This window comes from Podarcis pityusensis (genome assembly GCF_964106645.2).
Source record: "Podarcis pityusensis genome assembly, chromosome: 3".
NCBI lineage: Eukaryota > Metazoa > Chordata > Lepidosauria > Squamata > Lacertidae > Podarcis > Podarcis pityusensis.
The window spans coordinates 117,910,543-117,926,660 of record NC_138026.1 but is presented as its reverse complement, the minus strand read 5'-3'; the positions used below and the strand labels follow the sequence as shown (position 1 = coordinate 117,926,660).

Below are 16,118 nucleotides of genomic sequence, written 5' to 3'. Positions count from 1 at the left end.
ACCAAACTGCGGGAGGCGGTGGAAGACAGGAGTGCCTGGCTTGCTCTGGTCCATGGGGTCACGAAGAGTCGAACACGACTAAACGATTAAACAACAACAAGAAGTTGAAATTCAGCAACTTCTCTTTCCAGTCTATTTTTTTGGACATTTTTATTATTTTTTTATACTGTACAGTGGTACCTCGGGTTAAGAACTTAATTCATTCTGGAGGTCCGTTCTTAACCTGACACTGTTCTTAACCTGAGGTACCACTTTAGCTAATGGGGCCTCCTGCTGCCGCCGCCGCACAATTTCTGTTCTCATCCTGAAGCAAAGTTCTTAACCCGAGGTATTATTTCTGGGTTAGCGGACTCTGTAACCTGAAGCGCCTGTAACCTGAAGCACCACTGTATATTTCTACTGCGTCAGACCAACATGGCTACCTACCTGAACCTGTATCCCAAGTTATTGAGGGTGATAGCTTATGATGCCAATACAATATTGTTGAATGGAAGGGAATGGACTTGTGTGGTCTGTTTGACCAACACTGGAACAGCAAACTGCTTCCCTCTAGTGTCCAGATCCACAAAAAACCACAAAGCCTTGTTATTTGCTTTAACAGTATTCACATTCCCAATTTTGAAGCACCTCATTTATGGGGCTAGTCCTTAAGACAGAGAACACCCTACCCATTCATCTCACACACATGGGAATGTACTCTGCATACATTCAGAGGCACTTCTCTCCCTTCAAATTCTACAAAGGACCGAGCCAAGCCCCCAGGCACAATATATGCATATGTGCACATAAAAACAACACACTCACACATATATGCATATTAGTATAGTGGTGCCCACCCTGTGGAACTCCCTCCCTTCAGATATCAAGGAGATAAAAAATACACAACTTTTAGAAGACATCTGAAGGCAGCCCCGTATCGGGAAGTTTTTAATGTTTGATGCTTAATAGTTTATTATGTTTTTATATGTGCTGTAAGCTGCCTAGGTAGGCTGGGGAAATCCAGCCAGATGGGTGGGGTATTATAAATAAATAAATAAATAAATAAATATTTTAAATTTAAAAAAAATACACACACATATTCAATGACCAATAAAAGGAAATACAATACACACACACACATACATGTACAGTGGTACCTCGGGATGCGAACAGGATCCGTTCCAGAGACCCGTTCACATCCTGAACATACCGCAAGACGTGACAGCGCGTCTGCACATGTCGCCACTTCCGCGCATGACGTCATTTTGACCGTCTGCGCATGCGCGAGCGGCGAAACCCGGAAGTAACGCACTCCGTTACTTCTGGATCGCCGCAGAGCACAACCCGAACAAGCTCAGCCTGAAGCGTATTTATCCCGAGGTATGACTGTATATGAGGGATGCGGGTGGCGCTGTGGGTTAAACCACAGAGCCTAGGACTTGCCGATCAGAAGGTTGGCAGTTCGAATCCCCGCAACGGGGTGAGTTCCCGTTGCTCGGTCCCTCCTCCTGCCAACCTAGCAGTTCAAAATCATGTCAAAGTGAAAGTAGACAAATAGGTACCGCTCTGGTGGGAACGTAAACGGCGTTTCCATGCGCTGCTCTGGTTCACCATGTTACCGGAAAAATCCGAGGGCTCCCTTGGACAAAATAAAGACACCAACCAGGATAACTTGGAGCAAAACAGCAGCCTGTAGGCTTGGTCTTTATTGAACTGTTGCAACAGGGTGTTCCCCTCACTTGCGAGAGAGAGGAAAGACCCAGAAAGATGGTGTGCAAGACCTTATAAAAACTTTTGAAATTCCCATCCTCTAGGTCAAGCCCACCCCCAGAAACATCATGCATACATTACAGAAAGGAGGGGTTGAGGGAGGAGTTGTGGTGGTAACCTGAGTATCCTGTCACCTGGCTGGTTCCTCCTTTCCCCCTCCCCATGAGTCACTTCCAGGAGACAAAGGGGAGTTGGCAGTTTCCTGCCCCCAGAGGGAAGATCTGATCATTGTCCTTTGTTTCAGTCCATGCTGAATCCACTCCCATATGCAAGTTCTTTGTGATCTTGATGGTCTTCTGTCTAGGACCATCAGGGTTGGCATAGCAACTGGGCAGGGCTCCTGTGGATGTGCTGGGATGGTGAAGGGATTATGGCTGACCAGAACCAAGCCACCCCCCTTTGATAGTCCTTGTCATATGGAGTAAAATAAAAATGGAACAGTGCAAATCCGATGTATGGTTGATTTTTCTATGAATTTATAACAGAAGTGTGGCATATGTAGTGTCTGAGTGTGAGTGTGTGAAGTTTGTACAAACTGAATGATTGGGGTGGGGGGTTCCTGCTACAGCCAGAAGCGGCTTAGTCATGCTGGCCACATGACCAGGAAGCTGTACGCCGGCTCCCTCGGCCAATAAAGCGAAATGAGCGCCACAACCCCAGAGTCGTCCGCGACTGGACTTAATGGTCAGGGGTCCCTTTACCTTTTATGACTGTGTGTGTATGTGTGTGTATATATATATATATATATATATATGTATACACACACACACACACACATACATATATATACATGCATACATATACATACTGTATATATACACACACACATATATTTAATACATATATACATACATATATATATATATATATATATACATATACAGTACATACACACACACATATATATATATACATACATACACACACACATAAAATATTTTATATATTATACCCACCCACACCAATATACACGCACATTCACGCACAGCCACATTCACACGCACAACGGCCAATTCAAAGCAAACCCTCGCCTTGCCTCGCCCGATTATGACGGGGCAGGATTTAATACCGGAACCGCCGCGCTGGGGAGGCCGAGTTTCCAGCCGGCACCTTCCCTCCCGCGGCCTATTTCCGGTAAGGGCAAAAAGAGAGAGAAACACACTAAAGAGAGGTGGGGAAGGAGAAAAGCGAAGGACCCGGATGCAACTTCCGCGCTTCTCAGCAGCCTCCCCTCATTTCGCCGCCCGGCGAGGGCGGATTGGTCGCCGGGGAGCGTCACGTGGGGGCGAGGCGGCCCCGCCCCCCGGAACACTCCGCCTCCGGGCAGCGCCGGCCCCGCCTCCCCGGCTGCTTCGTGTGTATTATCATTATTATTATCGCTATTATTATTATCGTCACTATTCCTCTCTGTCTCTGTCCTCATTTCCTCTCCCCCCTCCCCCTCCCTCTCCCCAAAATAACGGCCAACCGCCTCAACATCCGGGTACCGGCAGGGAGCTCTTCCTGTCTCCTGGAGGCAGAGGGGTAGGGGAGGCAGAGGAAGGAAGGAGGGTTGGTTGGGGGCAAAGGAAAAGCCCCCCCCCCCCCCCAGACTGGGAGAAAGGCGGTGTGTGTGTGTGTGTGTGTGTGTGTGTGTGTGTATACACACCTCTATCTCTACAATATTGCATATATTGCCTGTGGCATCCAGACTTCTTATTTTTTAAAAATCAGGCTTTTGTTGCTAGTCCCCCCACCCCCAAAAATTCCTCCACTATGGAGTCCAAGACCCCCCTCTGACAGCTGGGGGCCCAGCCCCCCAACCTCCTTCCCCTCTCCAAAAGGTGGGTATTGATTCTTTAATTCTTTCTCTCTCTCCATCCCCCCCCCCCCACTTCCTCACCTCAACAAGTTCTTCTGAGATTAGGGGGGGTTCCCCTCCCCACAGCCCTGTGATTTATAGGGGGGTAGGGTTGGTCGGTTATTGGTTTGTTTTCATTGCACTTTTGGCGTTCTCGTTTTGCATGTCGCGGGCGAAGGGCGGCGTGCAGTTTGAATAAATAGTAATAGAGTAGTAGTTGCTCCCATTTCTGATTCCATGAACTGGGCAGGGGTAGGTGGGAGGCGGTTACCCTTTTCTGTTGTTAGGAGCGGGGAGTTCAGCTGCCTATCCCTCCCCTGGGTGTGTGGGGTATATGTATGGAGGGCGGAACCATTCTCAGGCAATTGGACCCTCCACTGACTTGGAATCGCTGTTCTGCACAAGGTCTTCCTGGCTTCTGTGTTAGGGGAGCGTGGGTTTATTCTGCACCTGTTATCCATGCCTAGGAGCTGGAAATGGATCCGCTTCTGGTCATTTGTGGATGGGAGAGTCCGAGTGGGTGGGTTTTGAGGTGTTCTGACCACACCAGCTGCTGTGATTTTTGTCCTTAGTGGTGGGAGGGCAGGACCTTTGAATTCTCTCCCAAAGTCCTTAAGGCCCTTAATAACATGTTAAGACTTCTGCTTTACATCCTTTTGCACATTTGCACCTGGAGAGAGCTGTGATTGTGACATCCCCAGATACCTGCCTTTTCATTAGCACCTTGGTTTGTGACATCTTCCCCACCCACTCCCCAGAGAGCTTTCCTCTTTCCTAAAACTTCTCCCATACCTTGTAAGTTATCCTGCCCCTTCCTCAAAACGCCCTTAATATTTGCTATCCTTTTCTAAGCTAGACATGGTTCTTGACTTCTCGTGTCTTCCCTCAACCAGTAAGAAATTGGATCCTGCAGCGATGACCTCTGCTGGGCCGCTAACTCTCAGCTAGTGCCGTGACCTTGAAGCTTGTGGCCTCCTGTGGAAGCTCCCAAGAATTTTGGGTTATATCTTGCTGGAAGATTCGAGTTGGCACCGGTTTGCTTACAGGAACGTTGTGCTGGAGCTGAGGGAAACATGGAGTTTGCTGAGCTCATCAAGACGCCACGGGCCGACAACGTGGTCCTTCACCGCCCTTTCTACCCGGCAGTGGAGGGGACGCTGTGCTTGACAGGCCATCACCTCATCTTCTCCTCGCGGCGGCAAGACAATGTTGAGGAACTGTGGCTTCTGCATTCCAACATTGATTCCATTGAAAAACGGTGAGGGAGCTTTCATCTTTGCGTTGCAGGCAGTTAACGGAGGAGGAAAATGAGCTGCGTACTGCAGAAGAAACATGTAATTTTCATTCAACATTTGAATGTGTAAGAAAAAAGCATTTGGAGACAGCATGGTGGGCAAGGAAAGCACATATACACTCAGGTCATTATTGTATGCTTCCCAAAGGCATCTGGTTGGCCACTGCAAGAACAGGATGCTGGACTAGAGGGGCCATTGGCCTGATCCAGCAGCAAGTTCTTCTTAGGTCCTTATGAGTTTGTCCCACAAAGACCTACATAAACTGCCCCCAAGTGACCTGAAAGACTGCCCCCAAGTGACCCCATTCCATACTGCCTGACTTTTGAGAGAAGTGAGGTTACAGGGAACCAGACAGAGGGCCTTCTCGGTAGTGGCTCCCGCCCTGTGGAACGCCCTCCCTTCAGATGTGAAGGAAATAAGCAGCTATCTTATCTTTAAAAGACATATGAAGGCAGCCCTGTTTAGGGAAGTTTTTAATATTTAATGCTCTATTGTTTTTAACATTCAATTGGGAGCTGCCCAGAGTGGCTGGGGAAACTCAGCCAGATGGGCAGGGTATAAATAAATTATTATTAATATTGTTATTATTATTATTATTATACTTGGGAGATGCTGTCCTTCTGTCCTGCCATCATCGGTAGCCTGTTTGGCTGGAACTCAAGACAAAAAAGGGCCTTCTCAGTGGTTCCTCTCAAGTTCTGGATCTTCTTAAGAATGTAAGAGCCCCACTGGATCAGGCTAAAGGCCCAGCTAGTTCAGCACCCTGTTCTCACAGCAGCCAACCTGCAGCTTGCCAACTCCTCATAGAATCAGTTTTTTAGGGTTCCTGCAGGCAATCCTCCTTTTTGCAGGAATTCTAGGGCTAGACTGTCCTAGGCAGAAGGCTGTCCAGCCACTGCTTAGGGACCTCTAGTGAAGGTGAGCCCATCATCTCACTAGCCCATTTCTGCTCTATAATTACCTTCTGCTGGCTCGATTATTCAGACAGGTCTTCAGTCTCGTAAGCTGTTTTTTATGGCCATTGTAAAGTTTTATTAATGTGTTCCAGCCTGCCTTGTTTTTTTCTGTTAGGTATATTTTCTTTTTCTGTTGCCTTCAACACTGTTTGTTGGGATAATAATTTTTTACAGAACAGTGAAGAAATGTATCTATGTACTCAACACCATTCCAAGCAACCCAGTTTAATTATTCTCCATTTTACTGAGAGAGGAGGGGTTGCCGGGGCTGACCACCTAAGTGAATATATTACTGAGCTGACATTTAAACATAGGGAATGTACAGATCTTATTGGACAGCAACAGTGGTTACACACCAGTGTCCTGCTATCCCATGGAAATGAACATGGTTGTAAGCATGCCTAGTTTTGTGCTGGGTCTTAACCAAGGATGGAATCATAGAATTATAGAGGATCATCTCATTTTGGTTGTTGTTTAGTCATTCAGTCATGTCCGACTCTTTGTGACCCCATGGACCAGAGCATGCCAGGCACTCCTGTCTTCCACTGCCTCCCGCAGCTTGCTCAAACTCATGCTGGTAGTTTCGAGAACACTGTCCCACCATCTCATCCTCTGTCGTCCCCTTCTCCTTATGCCCTCCATCTTTCCCAACATCAGGGTCTTTTCCAGGGAGTCTTCTCTTCTCCTGAGGTGGCCAAAGTCTTGGAGCCTCAGCTTCAGGATCTGTCCTTCCAGTGAGCACTCAGGGCTGATTTCCTTAAGAATGGAGAGGTTTGATCTTCTTGCAGTCCATGGGACTCTCAAGAGTCTCCTCCAGCACCATAATTCAAAAGCATCAATTCTTCAGCGATCAGCTTTCTTTATGGTCCAGCTCTCACTTCCATACATCACTACTGGGAAAACTCATCTCATCTAACCCCTAGCAATACAGGAATATGTCCTGTATGGGGATCGAACCTGTGACCTTGGCATTATCAGAACCATGCTCGAACCAACTGAGCTATCCGGCTGAAGGAAAACTGTCTAGTACAGAGTCGGACCACTGGTCCATCTTGCTCAGTATTGTGTAGGTTGACTGGCAGTGGCTTTCCTGGATTTTGAAAGGGCAGCCTTTCAGCCCTAGCGAGATGCCAGGGATTGAGGCTGGCACATTCTGTGTGCCAGACAGATGCACTACCACTGAGCTGCAGCCCTTCTGCGAGAATGATTGATGGCATGACTTGGCATGCTTGTAATATTTCCCTTAACTGAGTGGGCAGATGCCCTGCCCTGCCAACGCATATGCCTCAGGACTGGATTTTTTTTCAGTTGTGGTCAGGAAGAACTTTTGCCCTAGTCAGATTAGCTAAGGATCGGTTTTATCCTTTTGACTTTTCCCGCTGGTTAGGAGTGGGGAGCCTGCCTCCCTTCAGGTGTCGTTGGACTCCCAACTCCCATCTGCCGCAGCCAGCGCGGTCGATGCTGAGGGATGATGGGAATTGTAGTCCTCCATTGTTGTCGGGAAGGCCACAGGTTCCCCACCTCTGCTACAGTTCACGATTCTGGGAAAGACTCAGCCTCTGCCTTTAAACAAGGGAAAGGTCTGCTCATACTCAGCTGAATTTTACTTTACGGCTGTCAGTTTTTATATTTGCAGCCTGGAGGGCAGGACTCTGGGGATTAATCGCCATATCTAAACTGATGGGTCAGACGACAAGGTGCATCTAGTTCAGCAGCTTGCTTCCTGGAGCAGCCAGCCAAATTCCCACAGGGAGCCCACAAGTAGGGCTTGAAGGCAGTGGGCCTGTCTATTTGCATTGCTCCACTCCTGTTATTTCGTGGTATACTGTCCCTGAGCATGGAGGCTCTGCTTAGCTCCCTTAACTTGTAGGCACAAGGAGACCTAATTGACCTCCATGAATGTGCTTGATCTTTCTTTCAAATGCCCTTTCCATAAGGCTCGTAGGCACATTTGGATTTTTAAGTGAGCGCCTTTGGGTTTTTAAGTGGGTGCCTTTGGCACATACTTCTGGTAGCTTAACTCTTCGCCTGCCTCAGATTAATTCCCACCCCCAAATGAGAGACAGACAGAATGTGCGTGTGGACACACTTCGCTTTCCAAGGGATCTGGATAAAAGTCGGATCAAGTAGAATTAATCTGAGCCTTGAGAAGCACATAAGAGGAAGTGGGGAAGAGCGTCAATCTTCCAACTTCCTAGTTCAACTGTAGGGACTTTCCACAGGAGGCAGGGGTGACCACCCCTCACCATCTCATGGCCAAGAGGGGCGGCAAGTGGCAGTGCCGGGGGGAGGTCAGAGGCTTTGTGGGCATCAGGAGAAGCCTGCAAGGGATATCATTGCACCCACGGGCACCACATTAGCAACCCCTGCCGTAAGGTAATTTTGCAGAAGAAATACCTTCCTTTTGTTTGTCCTGAGCCCACTGCTACCCAGAATGAGACTGTAAGCTAGATGCGGGTGGGTGGGACCGTACTTTGGGAAAGGCATTGAAGTTTATACGGTTTGGGTCCCTCCTCATCCTTTGTCTCCATGACTTCTCCCCTGCCATTTTCAAAATCCCGAGCGAGCAAGAGGCAATTTGCTTGCAAGGGCTCAGTGTTGCTTTTCTCCCGGTAGCCTGGTAGAGAGAGACAAACTGCAATCTGCGGAGCCTTCATTTTTGTTCTCGCATCCTACTCTCTGGCACGCGTTCCTTTCTTCCGAACTAAAGAGCAGCAAGCAGTTTGGAACAGTGTTGAAATGGGACAATTAACCTGCTTACCCTCCTGCCAGGCTCTTTTGCAATTTCCTTGGATGCGAGTAAATGGGGAACTGGCGCAGCAGAGCTTCTCCTTGTAAGGGCAGCAGTGGCTGCTTGATCTATTTAAAAATATTACCAGGGCTGTTTGGCAGTTCACAGGATTACTTGGAAGGGCGTTAACGTCCCATCGTGGTTGGCTAGTCACTTCTATAGGGTTGTGTGGCCTTGCCGAAGGTGGGGAGGGGCAGTAGCTCAGGGAGTAGCGCATCTGCTCTGCATAGGCAAACTCGGCCCTCCAGATGATTTGGGACTACAACTCCCATCATCCCTGACCACTGGTCCTGTTAGCTAAGGATGATGGGAGCTGTAGTCCCAAAACATCTGGAGGGCCGAGTTTGCCTATGCCTGGTTTAATCCCCAGCATCTCCACTTTGGGCTGGGAAATGATCTCCATCTGAGACCCTGGAGAGCTGATGCTGGTCAGAGTAGACCACACTGACCAATGGCCTGACTCTGGATAAGGCAGCTTCCTGTGTCCCTTATACAGAGGCTGCATCCACATTGTACATTTAAAATGCCGCACTTCCACTTTATAAACAGTCACGGCTTCCCCCAAAGAACTCGGAGCTGTAGTTTGTTCAGGTTGCCGAGAGTTGATCAGGGACCCCTTTATCCCCCTCACCGTTACATTCCCAGCGTTTCCTGGGAAGAGGGATTCCCACTGTGGCAATTGTAGTACTGGGAGGGGAGCAGCATGTTGTGCGGATGTGGCCTGGGTTTGAACTGTACGTATTTCCCTAGAAAAGGTTTAAAAAAGAACATTCTGTATGTGCCACTCGTTGCATTTCCGTCTCACGCCTCCCCAAAGACAACACTTTTCAGTAAATCAAAATGCATGCTGTAAAAGTCACAAGGTAACTGGAATACGCCTCCCATGGGCCCCTGTGGAAGAGCATTCCTGCTGAGATACGACAGGCGCTCGCTGTCTAAACCTTCTGGAAACCACTGAAAACATATTTGTTCCAATAGGCATTCCCAGCTGGATAACCAGGTCCCTGGTTAATCTCAGGGTTGTAGGTTTGAGCCCCACGTTGGAAAAAAAGATTCCTGCCTTACTGGGGGTTGGACTAGATGACCCTCGTGGTCCCTTCCAATTCTGCTCCCCTCCCCCCAAAATGTTCAGATGTCACTTTGTGTACCTGTCTTAGTTGCCTCGGGGTAAATAACTGGAAAGAGGTAGACGACAAACACCCTTCCTGTTATCCAAGTTTGGCTAGAAGGTCAGTAAAACTTGGGTTTTGTAGTACTATCACATGTTCAGCAGGAAAGAAACAAAAAACTGCCAGTGTAAACACAACACTCCCTTGTTATCAGGTTTCCTCCCTGATAAGATGCCTGAAGCAACAGAGAGAGGCTCAGCTGTTTGCAGGAAGGGAGAAAGCTGCCTTTTACTGAATTGAACCTTTGGCCCGTTTAGCTCAATATTGTCCACACTGGCTGGCAGCAGCTCTCCAGGGTCTCAGGAAGGCTTTACGTGGAGATACCCAGGACCTTCTTCATATAAGGCAGATGACACTGAGCAGCGTCCTCCTGGGTGGGGAAACTGTTTCCTATTGAGGAAGCATGCGTGCTACATGCAGTATAGGGTCAAAAGTTTTAAGAATCCTTGCATTAGACCAAAGGATTGTTTAGACCTGACAGTGCATAATGTAACCCGCAAATCCCTGGCTGACCTCATCCACTCCTGCTAATTTGGTGCATCTGCGCCAATGACTTAGCAGTCCCTCGCCATGGAAACCCTGATCTTTTATGTCTGGCCCTGCATGTCTGACTCTCCCTAATCCTTGCTGGTTGCTTGATTGAGCTTAACCTGATCACAAATGTGATCCGCTTTCCTCTTTTTAAGCCCACTTCACTTTCTCTGTTTCTAATGCTTCAAACTGATGGGATCGGAGTCCCCCTCATTCCAGTTTTCCGTATGAGCAAGGGCTCTTCTGTGCAGGTTCTGCAGAGTCCTGTGTCATTGCAGTCTCTCTCCTTTCTGCACCACCGTCAAATTATAATACCAAGCTCCTAGCCCTCATGGTTTGGGAGGGAAATCTATGTCTTAGGTAAGTGAAGGAACCAAAGAGACCCACGGGCAGGCTCTGCAGAGGCGAAGGATGGAGCTTCATATTTATTTATTTGCATACCACTTAATTGTAAAAACCTCTAAGCAGGTTACAGAATGTTTAATGTTTTGGACAGTGGTGGGTGGAATACCTGCAGGAGCAAACCAGCAGGTGTGGGAAAAGCTGAGCACCCCCCTTCCCACTTGACAATTCTCCTTTACGAATCACATCCCACCCCTTGCTAAGATCACTTGCAGTTCTGTTCTTACCATTTTTCAAACCAGCTACTTCTGCGCATTAAATGAAGGGTTTGTTAGCAGCTACATTGTGATGGGTTATAATCTCTTGTTGGTTGCGCTGCTTGCTCTTGAATGCAGCGGGTTCGCTGTAAGCGGCTGCCTTTGCAGGCTTGTAGAGCATCCCTGCAGAGCATCCTTGCATCCTCCTCTTAAACGCACCTGCCTTTTGTGTTGCTGCAGTTTTGTTGGCACCATTGGCACCATCATCATCAAATGCAAAGACCTGCGGATTATCCAGCTTGACATCCCTGGCATGGAGGAGTCTTTGAACATAGCTGGTTCCATTGAGGTAAGCGGATCCCTAGAAGTTGAGAGAAAATGGCAAAAACCTGACCCGGTTTTTCAGGGGTCCTCATTAGAAGCTAGGGTGGTGCTCAGTTCCACAAGAGCAGTGGGATTTTTTTTTTTTTATGATCATTCAACCTTTGAGAATCAAGAAATAAAAGCGCAAGGATGTGTGTGTAAAAATAGGATATAACTGAGGAGTTGGGAGATGTTCTGTTTGCTTCTTAGAACGCAGGGATCATCTCATTCCATATTCACAGATATAGTACCCCATCTCGAAGAGTAGCGCTGATGGGCCGAAACCTAACTCTTACCTGCAGCCTTAGTCATTGGCTAAGCTGCTGTGATGTCATGGAATGTTTGCAAACTTTCCTCCTATCTACTAAGGGGAAAGCTGTCATCAGTGGAATGTTGATAAACGGCGTACCATCAGGAAGGCAAGAGGAAAAGTCAGTCTGGCTGGGCAAAGAAATTCAAGTGCAGACCAGTGGAAGGAGAAGGAGGAGGGCTTCATAAGTGTTCAGGACATAACACACCTCCCTTAATCCCCATTATTCAGACTGGGCTGCTCTAAGGTGCAGCTTCATTCTCTGTGCACCTCCTACTCATGATGGCTGCACCACTCCCAGCTACTACATTTCTCTGTGACACTCTGAATGCAGAATATTGTAAGGCGACGTGGTGTCCAGAACTAGGATATGGTAGGCACTTCTAGTAACAAAGCAAAAAAAAAGTGGCAAAGGGCAGACCTGTTCTTTCCTATACCCTGTGCACCATGTACTGGGATAGCCTGCATGTAGCCAGTTCCATCAGGCCTCCCATCCCCGCAGCCATTCCAGCAGATTGCCTTAGGGGGAGAGATGGGAAGCCGAGCTTACCCCTTTGCCAAAAGCCCAGCTTCACTGTGCAGCTCCTTCCCCTAGTCATTATAAGAACAACTGTTTAGAAATTGATGCCCGAGTTTTGATTCTGGTTTTCCTCTTCCCTCCTTGGCCCTTTCCCCTTGTGTGCCGTGCTTTTTCTCTGCTTGTAAGCCGACGTGGGTTAAACCACAGAGCCTAGGGCTTGCTGATCAGAAGGTCTGCAGTTCAGATCCCCGCGACAGGGTGAGCTCCCGTTGCTCAGTCCCAGCTCCTGCCAACCTAGCAGTTCAAAAGCACGTCAAAGTGCAAGTAGATAAATAGGTACCGCTCCAGCAGGAAGGTAAACGGTGTTTCCGTGCGCTGCTCTGGTTCGCCAGAAGCGGCTTAGTCATGAGCTGTATGCCGGCTCTCTCGGCCAATAAAGTGAGATGAGCACATAACTGGACCTAATGGTCAGGGGTCCCTTTGCCTTTAAGCCGACACCCACCTGTCTTGTTTTATGTGATTGTATGTGTCTGGGAGCCTTTTTGGCCGAAGAGCGTCGTACAGATGCTTTAAATAAATAATAAACAGAGGCTGCGGAAGCACAAAATGCTTCTAAGGGGCCGAGACCCACTGAACCTTCAGGATCGTTCGATAAAATTATGTCTCTGCATGTCTGCGTTTTCCGTCCCGCAGGCACTGTCCACCTTGGATTCCATCACCCTGATGTATCCTTTCTTTTACCGGCCCATGTTTGAAGTCATCGAGGATGGCTGGCACTCCTTCTTGCCGGAACGGGAATTTGAGCTTCTCAGTTCAGTTGTAAGTCCCTGTTCATGGAGCAATGCCTCTCCTGCTGCGCTCAGGGAGAGTGAACTTGCATAAAATGGGAACTTGTAGTGGGGATGGGGAGGGGACATGGTTCTCCACGGATTTGGAGGGGAAATCACTTCCAACCAACCCTGGGGAAGACCATTCAGCTCATGAGGTACAGAGTGAAAACCCCACCCCTTCTCCCCTTCTAGCACAGTGTTGTTGTTGTTTTGCAGCATTGTAAGACTTCTCACGCCCTCAGGCTGGAAAAACTTCCCCAGCCCTGGATTAAATAAATACAGCTTGTGTTTGGCATTGACCTCTGCACTTGCGGGATTGCAGAATCTGCCAGTCTCCTCCCTGCCCGTGTGTGTCTGATTTTACACACCAGCTTTGTTTAAAGCTCCGTAAAGTGGCTGCCTTGTAGGGTGCTAAATAATGTAGCAGCGCTGAGAGGCGGGGAAGGCCAATCGACAAGATGTCTCTTGAAGAGGCAGCTAAGTGGGTGGGTATGTGGCACGATTAGGAGGAAAAATGAGTCAGGAAAACCGGGTTGCAAAGAGGCTGCTCTTAGCCAGCTGAGCATCCTTGGGGACTTTTGTCTGCTCCTGAAATCTGATGGCTTAAAGCCACAGTAGATCACTATTATTTCTGATCCCCCCACCTCTGGAAATCCCATTACATTACCTTCACCCTTAGTTAACCATGATTTTTCTCCCCTCCAGACAAACGAATGGCGTTTGAGCTACATCAACAAAGATTTCTCCGTCTGCCCCTCTTACCCGCCAATTGTCACTGTCCCCAAATCAATTGACGACGAATCCCTCTGGAAAGTTTCCACCTTCCGCCACGGTGGGCGCTTCCCGGTCCTCAGCTATTACCACAAGAAAAATGGGATGGTGAGTTGGTCGCTGAGATATGTCCTGTGCAAGGTAGCAGTTGGGGGAGCTGGGTATCCTCAGCTTGGAGAAGAGAAGACTGAGAGATGATAGGATGGTCATCTTCAGATACCTGAAGGGCTATTCCATGGAAGATAATAATAAAAATAAAAATAAATTTTATTTATATCCCTCCCTCCCCAGCCGAAGCCAGGCTCAGAGCGGCTAACAATAATAAAAGTAACACAGCATTCTAAAATCAATTCATTCTAAAATCAATTCAAAATCAAATTAATGGCAACCATTGGGCTAGAGTTCTGTGAGGATTGCCAAAGGAGGGGGTCAGGCTGTGCCTTGGCCAAAGGTCTGGTGAAACAGCTCTGTCTTGCAGGCCCTGCGGGAAAATGTCAAGTCCCGCAGGGCCCTAGTCTCTTGTGACGGAGCGTTCCACCAGATCGGGGCCACAGCCGAAAAAGCCCTGGCTCTGGTTGAGGCCAGCCTAACCGCCTTGTGGCCTGGGACCTCCAAGATGTTTTTGTTTGAAGACCGTAAGTTCTTCTGTGGGACATACCAGGAGAGGCGGTCCCGTAGGTACGAGGATCCTAGGCCATATAGGGCTTTAAAGGTTAAAACCAGCACCTTAAACCTGATCCTGTACTCCACCGGGAGCCAGTGCAGCTGGTATAGCACCGGGTGAATGTGATCCTGCGGCGAGGACCCCGTAAGGAGTCTCGCCGTGGCATTCTGCACCCGCTGGAGTTTCTGGGTCAGTCTCAAGGGCAGCCCCACATAGAGTGAGTTACAATAATCAAATCTGGAGGTGACCGTCGTGTGGATCACAGTGGCTAGGTCAGGGCGAGAGAGGTAAGGAGCCAACTGCTTACCGTGGTGGAGATGAAAAAAAATCCGCCTTTGTTATAGCTGCAATCTGCGCCTCCGTGGAAGGCTTGTTTTCTGCCACTCCGGAGGGGAAGACACCTAACCATTGGGTTCAAGTTACAAGAAAGGAAATTGCGACTAAACCTTAGGAAGAACTTTCTGACGGTAAGAGCTGTTCGACGGTGGAACAGACTACTTCAGAAGGTGGCAGACTGTCCTTCATTGGAGGTTTTAAAAGAGGGGGACAGCCATAAGTTAGTGATTGTTTAGCTGTGATACCTGCATTGCAGGGGTTGGACTAGAAGACAGTTGGGGTTCCCTTTCCAGCTCTACAGTTCTGTGAAGGTGGCTTGTACACTTACCTAGAGCCAATCCAAGTAGAAAGACAGCAGTACATGTTTAATTATTTGTACTCTCCCTGTCCAGTGAGGCAGACCTCTGCAAAGCAGCTTCTTATGTATATTTTGATTGATTGATTTTACCCCACCAATCTGATTAGGTTGCGCCGGCCACTCTGTGCATGTTCCGACAGGGTATATGTACAGTAAAAGCCATAAAAGCAGAAGCTCAGAAACTTTTTTTTAAAAAGAGCATGATGAATTCAGCCCCAACAAGCCTACCAATCAGCCTGCACCAAGCTTGGCCCCTCCAGATATTTTTGGACTCCAGATATTTTGGACTTCAGTTCCCATCATCACACCATGCTGGCTGTGGATGATGGGTGTTGTAGTCCAGAACATTTGGAGGGCAGCAGCTTGGCATGAGCTGCTGTAATCAAACAGAGTACAGAGCCTTGCTTGCAAAGCCGTGGTTCTTGCACCCGATGGACAGTGAGCAGTGCGTTGAGAGGAGAGGAGATTGGTCTGTCTGAAAAGCAGAAATGTTTCAGCTGATGGAATAATCACCTTGGTTTCTGCTCAGGGGATGGGGGTGAGTCCAGGTGGATGAGTTTCAACTTGAAATGTAGAGTTGTATCCTGGACCTGCATATTCTCAGCTCTTGACCTTGAGGGCAAATAATAATAATAATAATAATAATAATAATAATAATAATAATTTATTATTTATACCCCGCCCATCTGGCTAGGCTTCCCCAGCCACTCTGGGCGGCTTCCAACCAAATATTAAAATACAGTAATGCATCAAACAGTAAAAGCTTCCCTAAACAGGGCTGCCTTCAGATGTCTTCTAAAAGTCTGGTAGTTGTTGTTCTCTTTGACATCTGGTGGGAGGGCGTTCTACAGGGCGGGCGCCACTACCGAGAAGGCCCTCTGCCTGGTTCCCTGTAACTTGGCTTCTCGCAGTGAGGGAACCGCCAGAAGGCCCTCGGTGCTGGACCTCAGTGTCTGGGTTGAACGATGGGGGTGGAGACGCTCCTTCAGGTATACAGGACCGAGGCCGTTTAGAGCTTTAAAGGTCAGCACTAACA

General features: G+C 48.3%; 1 protein-coding gene across 2 annotated transcripts in view; it reads left to right on the top strand.

Annotated features, from left to right (window-relative positions):
• The first annotated feature begins 2,804 nt into the window (after positions 1 to 2,804).
• The window catches only part of MTMR9 (myotubularin related protein 9), a 34,816-nt gene continuing 21,502 nt past the window's right edge, over positions 2,805 to 16,118 (top strand). Inside the window, exons 1-5 of one of the 2 annotated variants that reach the window (XM_081001026.1) lie at positions 2,805 to 2,883; positions 4,483 to 4,847; positions 11,171 to 11,279; positions 12,817 to 12,942; positions 13,659 to 13,832. In XM_081001026.1, the coding sequence (XP_080857152.1) occupies positions 4,663 to 4,847; positions 11,171 to 11,279; positions 12,817 to 12,942; positions 13,659 to 13,832 (594 nt within the window). In that variant the 5' untranslated portion in view covers positions 2,805 to 2,883; positions 4,483 to 4,662. Of the gene's footprint in view, positions 2,884 to 4,480; positions 4,848 to 11,170; positions 11,280 to 12,816; positions 12,943 to 13,658; positions 13,833 to 16,118 lie in introns of those variants that run through there. The other variant, XM_081001025.1, reaches the window with a different exon arrangement.